The 16,059-nt window shown below is 38.9% G+C and overlaps 2 protein-coding genes across 5 annotated transcripts in view; one reads left to right on the plus strand and one right to left on the minus strand.

The window, feature by feature from the left end:
• The window catches only part of MAPK8 (mitogen-activated protein kinase 8), a 192,600-nt gene that overhangs the window by 74,137 nt on the left and 102,404 nt on the right, over positions 1-16,059 (plus strand). The window lies entirely within an intron of this gene.
• FRMPD2 (FERM and PDZ domain containing 2) overlaps positions 1-16,059 on the minus strand; it is a 62,787-nt gene that overhangs the window by 27,766 nt on the left and 18,962 nt on the right. For all 4 annotated transcript variants that reach the window (XM_062606864.1, XM_062606867.1, XM_062606866.1 and 1 more), the window contains exons 13-25: positions 14,929-15,139; positions 13,918-14,021; positions 12,823-12,921; positions 11,556-11,663; positions 11,295-11,411; positions 10,587-10,822; positions 9,918-10,022; positions 8,524-8,617; positions 7,934-8,019; positions 7,591-7,738; positions 6,313-6,527; positions 4,946-5,044; positions 3,381-3,745 (exon numbers count right to left, since the gene is read on the minus strand). In XM_062606864.1, coding sequence (XP_062462848.1) covers positions 3,381-3,745; positions 4,946-5,044; positions 6,313-6,527; positions 7,591-7,738; positions 7,934-8,019; positions 8,524-8,617; positions 9,918-10,022; positions 10,587-10,822; positions 11,295-11,411; positions 11,556-11,663; positions 12,823-12,921; positions 13,918-14,021; positions 14,929-15,139 — 1,987 coding nt within the window. The remainder of the gene's footprint in view (positions 1-3,380; positions 3,746-4,945; positions 5,045-6,312; positions 6,528-7,590; positions 7,739-7,933; positions 8,020-8,523; positions 8,618-9,917; positions 10,023-10,586; positions 10,823-11,294; positions 11,412-11,555; positions 11,664-12,822; positions 12,922-13,917; positions 14,022-14,928; positions 15,140-16,059) is intronic.

A 16,059-nucleotide genomic window follows, 5' to 3' on the forward strand; every position in this document is an offset into this window, starting at 1 on the left:
AGTGGTGACCTCATAGCAGCCTTCCAGTATCTGAAAGGGGCCTACAAGGATGCTGGAGAGGGACATCAAGTACTGTAGTGATAGGACAAGGGGTAATGGGTTTCAACTTAAACAGGGGAAGTTCAGGTTAGATATAAGGAAGAAGTTCTTTACTGTGCAGGTGGTGAGGCACTGAATGGTTCCCCAAAGAGGTGGTAAATGCTCCATCCCTGTCAGTGTCCAAGGCAGCTTGGACAGAGCCTTGGGCAACATGGTCTAGGGTGAGGCGTTACTGCCCATGGCAGGGGGGTTGGAACTAGATGATCTTAAGGTCCTTTCCAATCCTAACTATTTTATGAGTCTATGATTCTACAATATTTTGCAAAGCTAATTAAAAGATTAAAAAGCTTTCAGAATTTGAAAAGAGTTTTTGCAAAATCTTGCACTTTTTTTTTTAAGACATTAATTAGTACTTTAGTTGTTTCTTGAAAAGAATAATCAGACAGTTCCTAGGCCACTGCCATAAACAACTTAATTAATGTATCTGGTCAGTGTTATGTACATTACAATACTACTACAATCTTTATATTTTGCATTTTTGTTGAAAGAGGAATGCCAGCCACACTCCTGGCTCCTACAGGTCTTTCCTTGGTAACTAGAGCACAGACCAGAAACATGAAATATGATTCTTGTCTCTCCATAAAAAAAATTCAAGTCCTGACTTCTCTTTGTAAGCTTGCTTTTATTCTTATGCTTGTCTTGAAGCATAAGATTTGTCCTACAGAAATCAATGGATTTTTCAATTACTTGAATTGAAATTGCTATTGATTTTATTTCACAACAGTGGAGATAGTGTTCAGCACTTTGGATGTTCAAGCCCAGACTATAATCGTATGTGTTGTGTTTAATATTGTTTTGGCTGTTAGCATTAATGAACTTTATAGTAGAGTTCATTACTATACCACTGAATCCCATTAAATTTAACATTAAACCCAATAGAAATGCTTGAAACACGTTTAAGTAGGTATTTTCTTTATATCAGTCTTTATTGAAATATTGTTAAACTTCATTCATCTTAATGAAGAAAACACTTAAAATGACACAACTTTTATTAATGCTTCACATAGCAGAAGCGCCATGTCATTTCATACATGTCATCTAGGAACTTCCGCTCTGATAGAACTGAAGTGTGTCTACCATCTCCAAAGCAAACATAGACAAATAAAATGAATGCATATTGTGTGTCTTGCATGAAATCACAGAAGATCTCCAGTGTTAAGTTCTTCTTTCAGAAGTTGTTTATGATCAGAAGGATAATACAAAGCACACTAGCAAAACAAACATTTTAGTTGAATATAGCTAGTAGCTCTCAATAGTATTTTGAAATACTGATGAAAATTAGAAAAGCTTGTAGGCTCATGCTGTGTGCCCTCAGTGACACAACCAATCTAGTCTGTTAGCTTATATCTTTGCGGGGAGGAATTGAGAGAAGTTGGCCATCTCGAGTATCACAGCAAAGCTAAGAATGAAGCTGACAGTTTGTGCTGTAATAGCTAGACAACAGATACTTACAGCACAAAGAAGACTGGGGCAATTGAAAGAACTGTTTAAGGGTAACAGCAAAGGCACTCTGCTCCTTTCTTTTGGAGACAGGAAAGAAAAGTATAAGTTCAATAGACATTGGTCAGTGTGGGTGTCATAGAAGCTGTCACATGCTAGTGGAGTGCTGGCTGACCCTCGGAGTGTATGAAGGTGTTTGGCAGAGCTATAAGAGCTCAAGGCAATGAGCCAGCACAGGCTTAATCATAGCACAACTTTGAGCCGATCTCCACATCACCGTGGGAAATAACATGAGTTTTGGTCCTGCAGGCCCAAACATGAGCTTCACTGCTTTTGACTTCCTTTTGGAGACTTGTGACTGTACACCTGGACTTCACAGGGAAAAAGTACAGGCTAAGGTTTTCCAAAGCAGCCTTATTGGTAGCGATAAAAAGAAGAATAAAAGGAATTTTCCATACGATACCCTGAACCAGGGATCTTCAAAATTCATATCAGAAGATATCTACATTTGCATGAGCAGTTTTGAGAAATCTGAAGGAAAGAAATTTCCTCATTAATCAAAAGGAATTCCTTCATTAATGCCTATTTCTTTTTGAGGGGTTTTTTGTATGTGTCTAGATAGAAGTTTAAACTCAGATTATATTAAAATATTCTTTAAAATGCATGCCATCTTAAACTTGCCTGCCTGCCTTTTGAAAATGCAAAAGCTGAAATTAAATGATACTGAGAATGCACCAAACAAATTTTAAAAAGCTGTATTTCAGTACTTCCTTCTTGTGAAGAATCCAATTTTTTTGTTGGAATTTATATTTTCCCACAGTAAACATAGTGTTGTTGGAACTGTATCTCTTGGCAAAGATGTTTGCTACAGACATATTTCTGTTGGTTTTACTCTAAGCAGTAGGGAACCATATAGGCAAGCAGGAGCTTCACTCATAATCGTAAGTGAAGGTTCTCCAAAGTATAAATTTCCATGATGGCCCAACTTGACTTTTGAAGTCAGCTTGGGCTGTGACTCTTGAGATTGGAAGCTCTGACGGTCTGGTTCTGCGCTTGATGAATGTCAAGAGTAACGAAAAGATTTCAAGCAACGGGGTGGAAAAACAGAAATTAGTTTCTAGATAAAATTACTAAAGCTGTAAGTTAAAGGCTTCTAGAAGACCTTTAACTTGTCTTTCCATCAATCATTTCTGTTCTGATCATTTATATTCTTTGCACTGGGAAGGATGATTAAAATGGAACAGATCATGTTTTGTGTGCCAGCGTCTGGCATATTGAAAAGGATGTTAAAGGAGGCTGAGTCTGTTTGCACCACATCTTATTGTGTAACTCCTCTGGCTGAGAGCTTCTACCATTCTACTGGCTTTCAAAGACCTGAAAGTAGTTTGTCTTTCAAGTTTGTTTTATTTTCTCTGAAATATTTTGGAATTAAAAGATCATACAATAAGAAAGAATTTTTTGGTGCCTATTTAAGTCAACTCTGAGAAAAATGAAATTAAGAGATCATATAATAAATGAGAAAGTCTTTGGTTCCCATTTAAGCCAACAAGAGTCTTTCCACTGATTTCCAGCTGCAGCCAGCTTCTCCTGAACAGCATCAATTATTACAGTAGTGCAGCACTCATACAAATATCTTGAAATGCAGACTTACTCAAAAATCTTATAGATGAGAGTAAATAGAGACAGCAGGTTAGGATAATCAGAATAAGATGGTAAAGCAAAATCTTCAGTAATCAACAGTGATTACAAGCACATAGTTCTGTACTTAAATCCAAGCAATTCACTCGCAAAATTGAAAGAGCCAAAGGAAAGGCTGCAGAGCAAATTTCAGCATTCCCTACCTTTTGGCCCGTCCAAATTCACATGGTGAGTAGCAGTTCTCCTTCATTTCTTCCTCGAGGAAGTGAAAGACTTCAGAACTGGCAGCTTCTTGATCAAACTGCCAAAGATGCTTATAGAAATGTTCCCTGGAAGTCATAAGTTTCTGTATGGGCTTCTCTGGAAGTTCAGCTTCTTGCTCTTCGTAAGTTGAACTGTCTTCCTCAGGAGGCTCACTGAAATCTGCTGCCACTGGAGAATCCAGGCAGTCTTCGAGGTCTGGAGAGGTGCTACCTCCATCACTGGTTGACTGATCCATACTATTTCCTAACTCTGTACTGCCTGGTGTTTCTGCCACGAACTCCTTAACTGGAGATGGTGCTGGAGTCTACCAAAGTAACAGAAAGGTTAGTGTAACTACATTTTATCTCCCATCTTCTTTAAGAACAAAATAACTTGAAGAAGCAGCATCAATAAGCATGTGAATGTGAATATATGAAATGGTAGCGGGGAGGGGAAAAAATAAGAGGGGAGGTACTTTTACTAAATAAGTGTTCAGTCTTTATGCTTTTCTTCCATATTCTGCAGGAGTTCCTGCCAGGACACTACTACACAATTCCACTTTCCGCAGTATTTTTTTTTTTTTTTGCTAGAGGTGGCCCTTTTTAATTTCTTTTCATATCATGTCTCAATTTGTGTCTATATTTTCTTCATTGTGTAGAAGTAGCTTCCAGATTTGACTGGTGTGTGATTGACTGTAGAAAACAGTCAAGAGCACACAGCAGGAGAGCAACAGGAGCCAGTTTGCTATCTGGAGATGGTCCTGGCTGTAATTTCTGTCTGCCTATGGACAGCTCTTATAAATCCTGGAGGGACAGGAGCCATAAATGGGCCATTCTGCTACAGTAATACAAATGCATGTTCATTATAAGAATACTTGTGTATGTGTTTATGAGTTGTGTTGAAGAAGAAGGAATAATGATACCACAGCTAATGGCATTGTTTTAGTCTCTGCTGCCTCTAATGTTTGCGTTTTTTCTCCCCCTTCCTCTCCACAATTCCCCCACTTCTCCCCCCCCGCCCCCCCCGCAAATTCTGCTATCAATAAGAAGCTGAATAACCAGTTGAAACCATAATATTTTTAAGTTTACTAAGAGGTAGCCTGTAAGGGAAAAGTTATTTAGTTTCCTCTTACTTTTGGGAGTAATACAGCTACCTCAAGCCCACAAGTTGTAATAGCTGCAGTTGAGAATACTGTAGGTTTTGGCTGAGGATTTAGTAGAGCATTTTTAGAAGCATCACTAGAATATCTGCTGGGGTATGTGCTGTTTCACTCCAGTGACAGTACTGTAATTAAAAAGTTGTTGGACTGGGATAAACATGTTTCACATCTGTCAGATTTCTATTATTTTGATTACTAAGGAAGAAACAGTTGAACTTTAGAGCTCTAGTTGAAGCTGGGAAGGGAAAGAAATGGAATAAAGGGCCTTCAGGAAAATGGAAGGTTGCCTTATTCAAAACTTGATAGAAAAGGTATTGTTTTTCCAACTTTACAGAAACAAGCTTACTGATGGAAGCTTTGCCTTACCATGGCACTCTGCTCTATTTCTGGAAGAACACCTTTTGGTGGTCTGCAAAGTAGTAGTATGACTTCTGAAGGAGCTCCTCTCAACAAGTGCAAGACATCCTAAGCAGGAGGAAGGAATATTATCTTTCTTATGGAACACAGTCTTTTGTACATGTCAATTTACCAACTGGGATGGAGACAATTTTTATAGAGAATGCCCAGTTTCTAGTATTTGTGTCTCTCAGTTGTGTCTGGGGGACAAAATTCACCACTGTATGATTGTCATATAAGTGGACCGTAGTTTTTATGTGAGTGTGTATCTAAAGTCAAGTCAGTTCTATTTACATATTTTTGTTCCACCAATAAACACGTAAGTTTAAATTCTTTTCTTGAAGAAAACAGGATTTTCAGGCAAATTCATTCAAATTGCATGTGGCAGTGACACATCTTCTGTCAGTTGTATCAGCACACCTCTACAGACCGCCATATTAATAAAAGGGAGACTTTCTCAAAGCCCCTCCTTGACATAATATCTCTTCAGTGGCATTCAGTTTTTAGCTAAAGTGAGAGACAAAATACTTAATATGGGAGGAGGGGAGGGGGGGAATGATGCTTTAGGCAAAAACACCCTGTCTGTCCCTCTGCGCAAACTGAGTAAAAAGGCTGTATGTCAGAAAGCAAGACACTGCTGGAAAGGGACAAATTCCAGGTAAGAAAAAAAAAACAACAAAATGGAGTACAATTACAGCAGCTCTCCAGGTGTCTGGGACTTACAGCACCTTGCCTTTTGCCCTAGCTACTTAATGATACAGGTGACATGCATTCCAAATTATATGATTTCAATGTTTCTGTTTGTTACCAACTTCATCTATTGGTATATGCATATTCACATACAAAAGTGGCATTTTTCATAAGGCAAACAGTTTACAAAGAAAAAAATAAATCCACATGCAGTCCTTTCTTACCATTTAATTTCTTCATAGAAATAATTTCTTATTCTAGGTAAGAAAGTTGAACTGGACTTAGCTCATGCAGTAGAGATCTGAATCTGGGGCACGGCATTGCAAAACACAAATGACCATGGGGAAAAAATGTTCCAGCTATGCAGAACAGCAATAAAGAGTCCAACTAATTAACAACTGGTGTGCATCTGACAATAGACTTTGTGCATCAATAGTAGAAAGTTATAAACTAAATAACAAAGAAATTCTGTTAGGGAGGGTATTCTCCTTAAGAATTGTAGAGAATAATCCTACATAGAAATCAGATTAACTATATGCTAATTCTGACTCCCTCTGGTAAGAATTAAGTTCAAATGGAGTTTTCACCCCATTGTCCTTATTATCATGTTACCTATCTGGAGTTCCAGTGATAGTATTGCCTGGTACCTGATACAGGAGTCCTTGAATAGGCTTCCCATTCACAGCTAAAATGATGTCTCCGACTTCAATTTCGCCATTCTCTTCAGCTGGCTGCCCTGGAAACAGTCTTTTGATCCTGATGATAGATCCTCCGAGGTGTTTGCAACCATCTCCTTCCATTTGCAGAACACTAAAGCCGAGGCCTCCCAAATTCTTTGTTAATTTGACTTCAAATATATTATCTGTTCAAAGTGGGGATTAGAAAAAGAGTGGGAGATGTGACACACAGAATCATAGAATCCCACATATGCAGCTGATGTAAATTATACCCTCAGCAGTCCTTTCCCTTGTGTCCTGCAGAAGTATATCTACTGGTAATAATGGCAAAAGAAGGGTTTGGTATTGCTTTAACTTATGTGAGCCCTTGAAATAGCACGTGTAGAATGTGGATAACTGGATTCTGTTTCACCATGTCTTCACAGACTTTATGCCATCTGCTACAAGCTCATAAAGGAAGAAGTCTTTTGTGCCAACAGTAAGGTTCAAATGCTATTCTTTTCTGACATTCTTTCTGTAAGTGTTGAGTATATCTTACTACTGTGTTGATACCTGATGTTAATTTGGGTCCTGCAGTAACCAGCATAACCTAGAATAAAATTTACTGCTCTTCCCAGACAAGAACAAGAGACCAGACTTTTTCCAAATACAGTATTTGCAGCTGAACCCCATTCTGCTAGGGACAATGTAGAGAAGTGTGCCCCACGAGAAAGCATGGTGTTTAGGAGGCAGCCTTACAGTAAAAGAAACAGCATTTATTTGTTGGCTAAATTCAGTGAGAGTGATCTCTGAATCTTCTGCTTTTAAGAAATAGTGCTGGCACTCTCCAGTCCTGTTCCTGGGGCAGCAGTTCACCCTGGCTTCATCACTGACATAGGATGAGCAGTTGTGCTGGCGGTCCTCCCTTTGTGTATCAACCTGGCAACATCAACACAGCTGCTTCATGCCCAGTGGTGCTGTAGAGTACAGACAGGGATGTCCCCTGCCAGCTCCAGCTCATGACAGTACAGTATTTATGACTAAGATAAATTCAGTTATATCTAACAACTATAACTCTAAGTACATCAGAAATATTTTGTTTGGGATTGATTTTTTTATAATGTCATTAATATTGCACATTATATGTTTATTCAACATGCAGTTTTCCTTCCAATCCACAGAAATTTCACAGGATTATTTTCATTTATTCCTTTCTTGCACACTTTAAAAGTCACCCTGAGATCTTTTTTTTTTTTTTTAATCACTCACCATCTGTCAAAAAGCAGTAGTCCTTGATATCATCTGTGAAGGATGTCGCTACAGAAACAACTGCGCATTGGTCCTCCTTTCTGTCATTAACAGTCAGGCATGGCTCTGCCGATTGGTAGTTTCCCCGTTCTAGAACCAGCTTGGCAATCTAAAAGAATGATGAACAGGTTCCAGTTACACAGTACACAGTGAGCCCTAAGTCTTTTCTTTTTACTTTTGCTTTTATAATAGAGTTGGATGGGGGAGGGGTGCAGTTTCTCCTCGTCCAGCTTTGCTACTGTGCTTCATATTAAATGCAGTTTAGTCTCCTGGGTATCTTACTGAGCTTTGCTGTTGTACAAACCTGGCCAGACTTCTTCAGGTGTTCCACAGCCTGTTTGTGAGTGATGCCACAGAGGCTGATGCCGTCCACTTCCAGGAGACGATCACCTGAGGCAAAACAAAACAAAGAAGCAAACAAAAAAGGGTTCAAGTTGCTTTGATGTCTAAGTTCAGTGGGTGTAAACCTTGAGGCTACCCATGATGCAACAGACCTTCATGCTTACAAGTGTCAAACTATGCTACTTTGTATGAAAGCAATACTGCTTGTTGTACAGCGTTCTATACCTAGCACTTAAAACATACCAGCATATTCTGTAAGTAAAATGCAGTGATAGTATCTGGTTATCATAGCAGCTTCTGAAAGTAGATGTTAAAGTCACTAGCCTGATGTGCAGCTACGCAGAGTAACTGTACAATGTTGGTATGAGGCTCCTGTTTTTTCCATGGGATGTCTATAGGTAGTACTGTGACTGCCTGACGAATAATGGACTACATATTACGTTTCACAGTAGTATGATCTCCGATCCCAGATGGGTTTCATTGTCCCTATGGCAAGCATTCCTCGCTAACATTGACTTCTGCAGCCCAGAGTTTTCTTGACAGACATGTTACCTATCTTTATTTGTCCATCTTTATCAGCTGGTCCCATGGGAATAATTGACTTCACATATATCCCACCGTGGCGTACGCTAGTGTTAATTCCACCCTGCAAAACATACACCTACAGATTAGAGTCTTTACATGACAAAATCAAAGCCATTTTTACATGCATTGCAAAACAACTGCTTCAGGAATTACATTTTATATAAATATAGGAAAAAAAAAGGAGAAGAGTACGTTACTCCAAAGTCCCATCTAGTTGTAATATACTTTCCTAAGCAGTAATTCTGTTTTTTTCTCAGGAAAATGCAATGCATTTCCACTTGGCTATATAAAAACATTTACTAAATGTTCTTAATTTTTTCCCTGTGCTGACATAAAGAAGATGTTGCATCTTTCAGTCAGTCACTATCCCAGATTCCACACTATGCAATATCCATGCAGTTATTACTAATGTTTCAGCCAATACACAAAGCATGGACCTGAACTTGTGCAGCCATGTGCGAACTGCCAGCTCAGAGGAATACCAGATTAATCCAAGAATCATGTTCTGCCCATCTGCACGCCCTGGCAAAATTTAGATGAAAAAGCAGCCCTCAATTTCTCCTGCAGGTAATGAAATGGCTGTTGCTTCCAACTCCGTTTCAACAAAGACTGTAAAGACATCTCAGCCTGGAGGGGTAAACTCAACTTCAATAGCCAGGACAAGGAAACATTATTCAAATGTGCCAGATGGTTTTCATTGCTGCCTTCTCTGGTCCTCTGAATATACAGTCAACTGTATTTCCTTATATTAGGAAATAAAATTGGCCATGGCCCTTTCTCTGGCCTCCAGAGTAAGAAGCATGATGCCATGCCTGAGTCCACAAGCTAAACTTTCATCATGGGATGGCTTCTGTTATTCTACTTGTTGAGGCACAGGCCAAAGCCCTATTGAGGGCTGTCAACAATTAAACAGATCCCATGCCACAGTCCTGTACAACCTGCTTGTACAGACACAGTCCTTGAGTTCCAGGAGCTGTAGGGGAGCAGCAAAACCAGTCATGACTTGGAGAATTCTTGAATTGCTGCATTTTCTAGAAGCCCTGGCAATATCCCTTGCTGACCAAACTCAGTGGCAGGTCTTGTTCTCAGACTGAGTAAGGTTGAAAAGGGCTTGTGCTGCCATGTGCTTTAGTCTGGCACACTTTCACAGCTTCTGCAGGCAACCACTGGGGTATGAGCAGAGCATGTACTTTATGCTTTCTCAGTCAGTCAATTGGGCAGTTAGGTTTGAAATGTGCCATGAGAACATCTTTTGTAATCAGCCTATCTCCTATCTCTGTTCTACATAAATACACTTCTCTGTGTGTTTCTTGGTCATTAACATTTGACAGACACACTGAAAGACTAACAATAACACTTGCAGTCACACTGATTCCAAAAGTTCCGTCTTCTTTAACAAGCTCCACAGTATAAATTTCCTTTGAGTTAGTTTCAGATGGAGATGGTAAGTGCGAAGAATCAGCTTCCTGTCCCAAAAATATAAACAGTAATGAGAGTGCAGCATCTCAATAAAAAAGGAGAGCAAGGAAGAACAAAAAGGAGAGTTTCCAGGAGGGTTTGATCCTGCTGACACTGTAAGCCTGGAGCAGTAACATTTATATCCCTGACACTATTTCAAGCTTACAGTAATGTTTCTCAAAATATAATCTAAATGTGCATATGCTGAGTAATGGGGAGGTTGTCTAATAGTGGAAAATTAGACACAAATTGTTGCTGTTCTCTGTCAGGTTGAAAACTTAAGAAAATGCAAGGAGACAATCGAAATTTTGTACCCTCACTGGAAAAGGGAGGAGAATTTTTAATAACATTTTCTGGAACAGTTTCCCTATTTTCTTTCACATATTCTAGACATGTCTATCATCTTGACATTTCCAATGTAATTTAGCAAGCGACATCTTCCAAGGTTTTCTTTCTCCTTTATTTTTTGTTTTTAATTTCTTGGTTACTTTCTACGCTTAACAACAAGCTGGCATGTTGTTAAGACACATACTGGGCATAAAAGTACTGAACTGCATCAGAATCTCGGTTACCTCCACATCCAGGCTATCAGCTGAAGGAACTGGAATCCTAGAGTCCACATTTGGTACTAAACTCCAGGAAAGGGCCTTCTCAAGTTCATCTACATTTCTGTCCTGTTCTTTGGGGAGGGCTGTATGACAATCCTGAATCTTTTTTCTCCTGTTGTCTGCACAGGAGATCTCAGATCCACTAGTGCTGTTTCCTCTTGATAGATTCTTTTCTTCATTTAGTCCTTCTTCACATATGTCTGTAAAGCCATATCAAAATAAAGCATTGCTGAATGCAAACAGTAAGTAAACTTGAAGGCAAATACTATTATACCTCAGCACAGGAGGGCAAAATAACTTCCTACACCAGGTGGTTGTGAAATCAGATCTATAAAATGAGTCGGTCATTTTAAAGTGGAGCTCTGCTATTATGAATGTGGAGAATGTGTTTGCTTTATCATTGCAGAGGACTGTTTCTCTATGAGAGAAAGAAATGAACAAAATCCCTTGGTATTCAGCAAAGCAGCCAATAATAGATCTTTTCACACTGACTGTAGAACACAGATCACTTGATACCTACTAGAAGCTGACTGTTTTCACTGCTGAACTATGGTTATTATGACAGGCACTGAGCAGCAAGAAAGTACTACTACATCCCAGCACCTAATAAGTACCAGCGTCCTGAGTTAACTATTTGCATTCCGTAGGCAGGAAAGGCATTTGCCTTTATACCTTTGGGTTGAGAGATGATGAGCTCCACTTCATCAGGAGAATTCTGTATGATTTTAACTGCAGTATTAAATGAAACACCCTCAAGACTAGTATTATTCACAGAGATGAGTCGTCCTCCTTAAAAAAAGCCAAAAAAAACAAGAAAAAAACCACAATGATAAAACCAAGACAGAGGAAATCTAAACAGAGACATAAATCCAGAATAGCTAACTTTAAATCACGAAAGTATTTTAATTCTAATTAAAAACTAAGGACAATGACCTGGTTTGATATTTCCAGCTCTGTCTGCAGGTCCCCCAGGGATAATTGAAGCGATAAAGATACCGAGGTCTAATTTTCCTACATTTTCTCCTCCAATAATTACAAAACCTGCAAAAATGAGATAGCATGAGAATGCAGAGACATTGGCATTATTAGAAAAGATAAACCTTAGAAGCACAAAAAGCTCTTGCTCTAATGGCTTAAGTTTTATACATGGTCTGGAGAATGGGGAACTCTGATTTACATGGCATTTGTAAAACAGGTAAAAAAAGGTCTTGATTTGGAAGAGCTTTGAATTTGTATTATATTATAATTAAAGTGTGCTGGTGAATTCACTGGTATGTAAGTATAATTTCTCAATAAGAATACCTTCCCGCCATGGGACTTTCAAAGATTCCAGCTACTTTCTTACAAGAGTCATAAACTCTTGTATGTGGACCTTAGTATTTAACACCTGCAGAAGTAAAATGGTATAAAAGCTCATTTAATAAATTAGACATTTTTCTGCATCATGTAGTGTAGGGCCTGTCAGGTGGGCCATGTAAATTTCTAATGGAAATGTAAAGTATATCTAAGAAAATTAAATCTATTGTCAAGGAGTTCAGTTTCACTATCCTAGTTCAGAATATTCTGCTTATTGCAGAATATATTCTTCTTTCTGGTAGCATAGTTGTGTTTGGGATGAGGATATTCCACACAGACATGCACCATTTAGAAACTTAATGCTTAATTTTGTTAATGGTCAGCTGTGTAACATGATGGTCCTCTGAACTTATCCACAAGAACAGGATAGAGTGCAGTAATGTATTATATAACAAAAAATGTTGTCTGAGTAAGAATCCAAAAGTCAGGAAACATTAATGTTAAGCTTGTGTACACATTTTGCACTTCCACAGGCATTACTTAAAAGGTTTGCAGAACATGATCTCCCCCTGTGTAATGTCTAAGATAAATAAAATCACTGAGCTTGCATTTCAGATACAAAAATAGACCATTTTTCCTTTCACTGTACTCTTAGCACTTGGTCCCCTTGACCTCTGTGGCCTTAGTTAATCCTCTGAAAAAAATGTGGTCTTGATTTATGTGCTTAGTTCTTTTCAGTCTCAGAAATTCTAAGTCCTTCACAAAGACTGGTAGTTTTATTCTATAAGAATAAATGAGGTGAAGAAGGTTACAGTCTTGGCCAGGTTGAGTCAGCAACTATCAGTGTTAGCACCAGGATCTGAAAGTCTCGGTAACAAACGCAACATTCGTGTTCCTTACTTACCAAATCCATTCTTAGGGTCACGTTTTAGGTTGACACAAATTATTTCCCTTTCTAAACCACTTAGTAAAACTTCCTTTTGGATGGCTGGTGATCCAGGTGCTGCAGAAACAAAACAGCTAGAATAAATGGAGATTAATGCAGGGAGACAATAGATTCATATAGTATGAAAAACTGGGGCTTCAAAATGAAAAATATATTTTGTCCTTTTCAACATTACCATCACTTCTGAAACAATGTAACTCGAAGGAAGCTCAAACAAGTGTCTGAAAATTTGTATTCTGTAGAAAAGCATATGTACACTAGCTGTGTAAATTCTTCCTATAATGCTCCTTCCTGGGAGACTATGCATTTATCTGCAATAGTTCTAAGATTAGGACATCTAAAGAGAGAGGCTTGTAGTGCCCATTGAACATGAGGGTGATTTGGAGACAAAATCTCCTATGGATTCCTTTGGAAACTCTAGACTTTGTCCCTGAGGGCCCTTTTGTCTCTGTAAGTGCAATCCAATCAGCACTGATTAGGATGGTGACTTTTTTAGTGTTAACACTACTTAATATTGTGCAATTGCCACAGCATGTCCAAAATACAGTTCTAATTTTAAAATGGGCCAAACAAATAATCATAGCTTTGTATTTCATACATCTCCTCACTTGTGCATCCAATGTTAGACAATTAGGTGTCCAGATCTTATTCTAGTTTGTGTCATACAAATGCAAGAACAGAGGAAGGACCTGGAGCCTACGTCATCTCATACATTATTTATTGGGTTGTAGATCTTAATTGCAAATCAAATGATGACCTCTGAGCATTGGGGTATTGACTCATGCGAGAGTCCTGGGGATACTGAACCATGTTTCTGAAGAGCGTTAGGCACCATTGATAGAGTAATTATATCATTAAGTCCCCTACCACTAATCCTGATGGAAAGCAGGTGTGAAAGGGAAGAAAAGAGCTTGTCTTGCTAAAATCTAGGTTAATTGCCAGGACTAGAAGTGCAAAAGGATATTCTTTAATCTGTAAGTAAAATATATTTCGGTCTCCTGCTATTAAAACAATAACATGGAAGGGTACTGTCTCTATGATTATTATACTCACCATTGATTGTGTTCTGAGTTGAATGGGTAGACAGGTAGTCATAACTCCTTTGCTTTCCATTCAAATTGATGTGCATTTCTGACTGGGATAGTCCTGATGTGGATCTGCATGGCAGGAGGTAAAGACCTCATTACAGGAACAAATCAGCAATGGTATTTAGCACTCCTCATTGTCATTACTCTGTCAGAGCCAAGTTAGGAACACGTCTTTATAGCCTTTCAATGATTATTCTGATTTCTGGGCCGCATTTCATTGTAGAGTAGAGGTAGTCTAACCTTGCCAGCATTAGTTTCCAAATAACAGCTGCCATTAGACCACTCACATCACGACTGATTTAGCCTTGTGTATTCTTTGAGCTGGGTGCAGGCATCAGGAAAACAGAGCATAGTCTCAGCATGATTCATTTAGCCCTGCTGTCCATTTAAACAAAATCTTGTCTGAAACTTTTCATACTAGTTCCTGTTCTTCTTGGCTCTATTCTCAGTATTCTAAAAGGAACTAGAATTCATCAACGGCCTTGAGACTGTGTGCAGCCATAGTAACCGCCTACACTGGTGAATGTACCAATGCAAATGAAAAGGGAGAAGTTCTTACGCTGTTCTCTGTGATTTGCACCTTTAGACAAGGAGGAATCAATTAGGCAAGACCTGCTCAAAAACAGCTTCCAATGTGCATTGAATTCACATACTGCCATTTCCAGAGAAGATACAGATACTAAAGATTTTTATTTTATTCTCCCTTATTTTTATCCCTCTCCATAACCCAGTAAGTGGTTCATTCCTGAGTCTAGTACAAATTTAAATGTCATTCTTTTTGAAGTTCTCTGTTAAGGGATTAGCTTCCTGCCTGTGTTTGTGCTACTGCTGGCACCATGGAACCCCAGGACTTTTGGTGTGACCACAATAAAGGCTGCAAAAATCCCCATCTGCCTCACAGCTTACCATAAACGTTTGCAGTGATAGTCCATGACTGAGTATTCTTATACATGTTTAGAGGAAAAAGCAAACCCACCTGCCAAGATTGCTTTTGTGTCTAGTCCTGTTGCTGGTTTCCACACTGAGGTTATCACAAGATTTGCTCATCATCCCAGCAGAAAGATTTTCCAGGTTTGCTCCATAGAGCACATTCTCTGAACGAGACAATCTCTGAATCAGGGCAAGGTGTTCATGCTGAGCTGCATATGCAGAATTTGATTTGTCTGTTTCCACAAATTTACTTTCCTCTTAATAAGAAGGGAGAGAGAGGGAGGAAGGAGAGATAAATCCACTGATAATTTCCCATCTTTTTAAGCTCTAAGGCACTTTCTGTCTAACCTTTAGAAAATGCCAGCAAAAAAAAGCTTAGCATCACAGATATATTTGTTCTGGTATCCTTGGGGATACCTAGGCCTTGGAGAGGGTGGAAAGGGTTTCCAAATAATTTCTGTCATAGAAAGGATATGTTGGAGTTAGATTTCATTTCTATGAATTATACTTTCCACAAACAGATGAAATTGACAATCCTGTATAATTTAAACCTGAATATTTCTGTAAAGCATACTTTGGAAACGTTCAGTGTATGGAGAAATACCCATCTGTCAGAGAGTGAATTAGTCAGGTTGGTAGTTTCCTGTCCTTCATGGACAGGACACCACTCTGACATATATGTATCTGAAAAGACAGGAGCTACACTAACACATGCTGTCTTAAATTCAGAGAGCGACCAAGGAGCTGGCTGTTTGCTCTAAGTGATTTGCACAAGTTGAATAAGGGGCCATATCGATGGCAATGCTTTCTATCCAATTTTCCACCTCTGTGTGAAATCTACTACTTGCTTAATGACATCTAGGCTCTGCTATGTACAAATCTACCCTCTCAAAAGATTTAATTTCCCTGAAACAAGATAGTGCTGGGGGAGGGATTGTTAATTTATTTAGGTTCTCAGCTGGTGGGCTGGACAGGGGATTTGAAGGAGAGAGGACAGTAGGCAATAGGAGGGATGCTGGAAAGTAAAACAAGCTTGGTATAGGTTAGCAGAAATACAGGCTTTAATTGTGCTTATACATGACAGCTGACCTGCCATGTGTTTTCCTAACAAGTGTTAGCCTGAATGCAACTTTCTAGAATGCTACTGTGAGGCATTAAACTGAGGCTCCCTCTTTCC

This window comes from Pezoporus occidentalis, unplaced genomic scaffold (genome assembly GCF_034315485.1).
Source record: "Pezoporus occidentalis ecotype Australia unplaced genomic scaffold, CSIRO_AGI_Poc_V1 ctg98, whole genome shotgun sequence".
In the NCBI taxonomy this organism is placed as follows: Eukaryota; Metazoa; Chordata; class Aves; order Psittaciformes; family Psittacidae; genus Pezoporus; species Pezoporus occidentalis.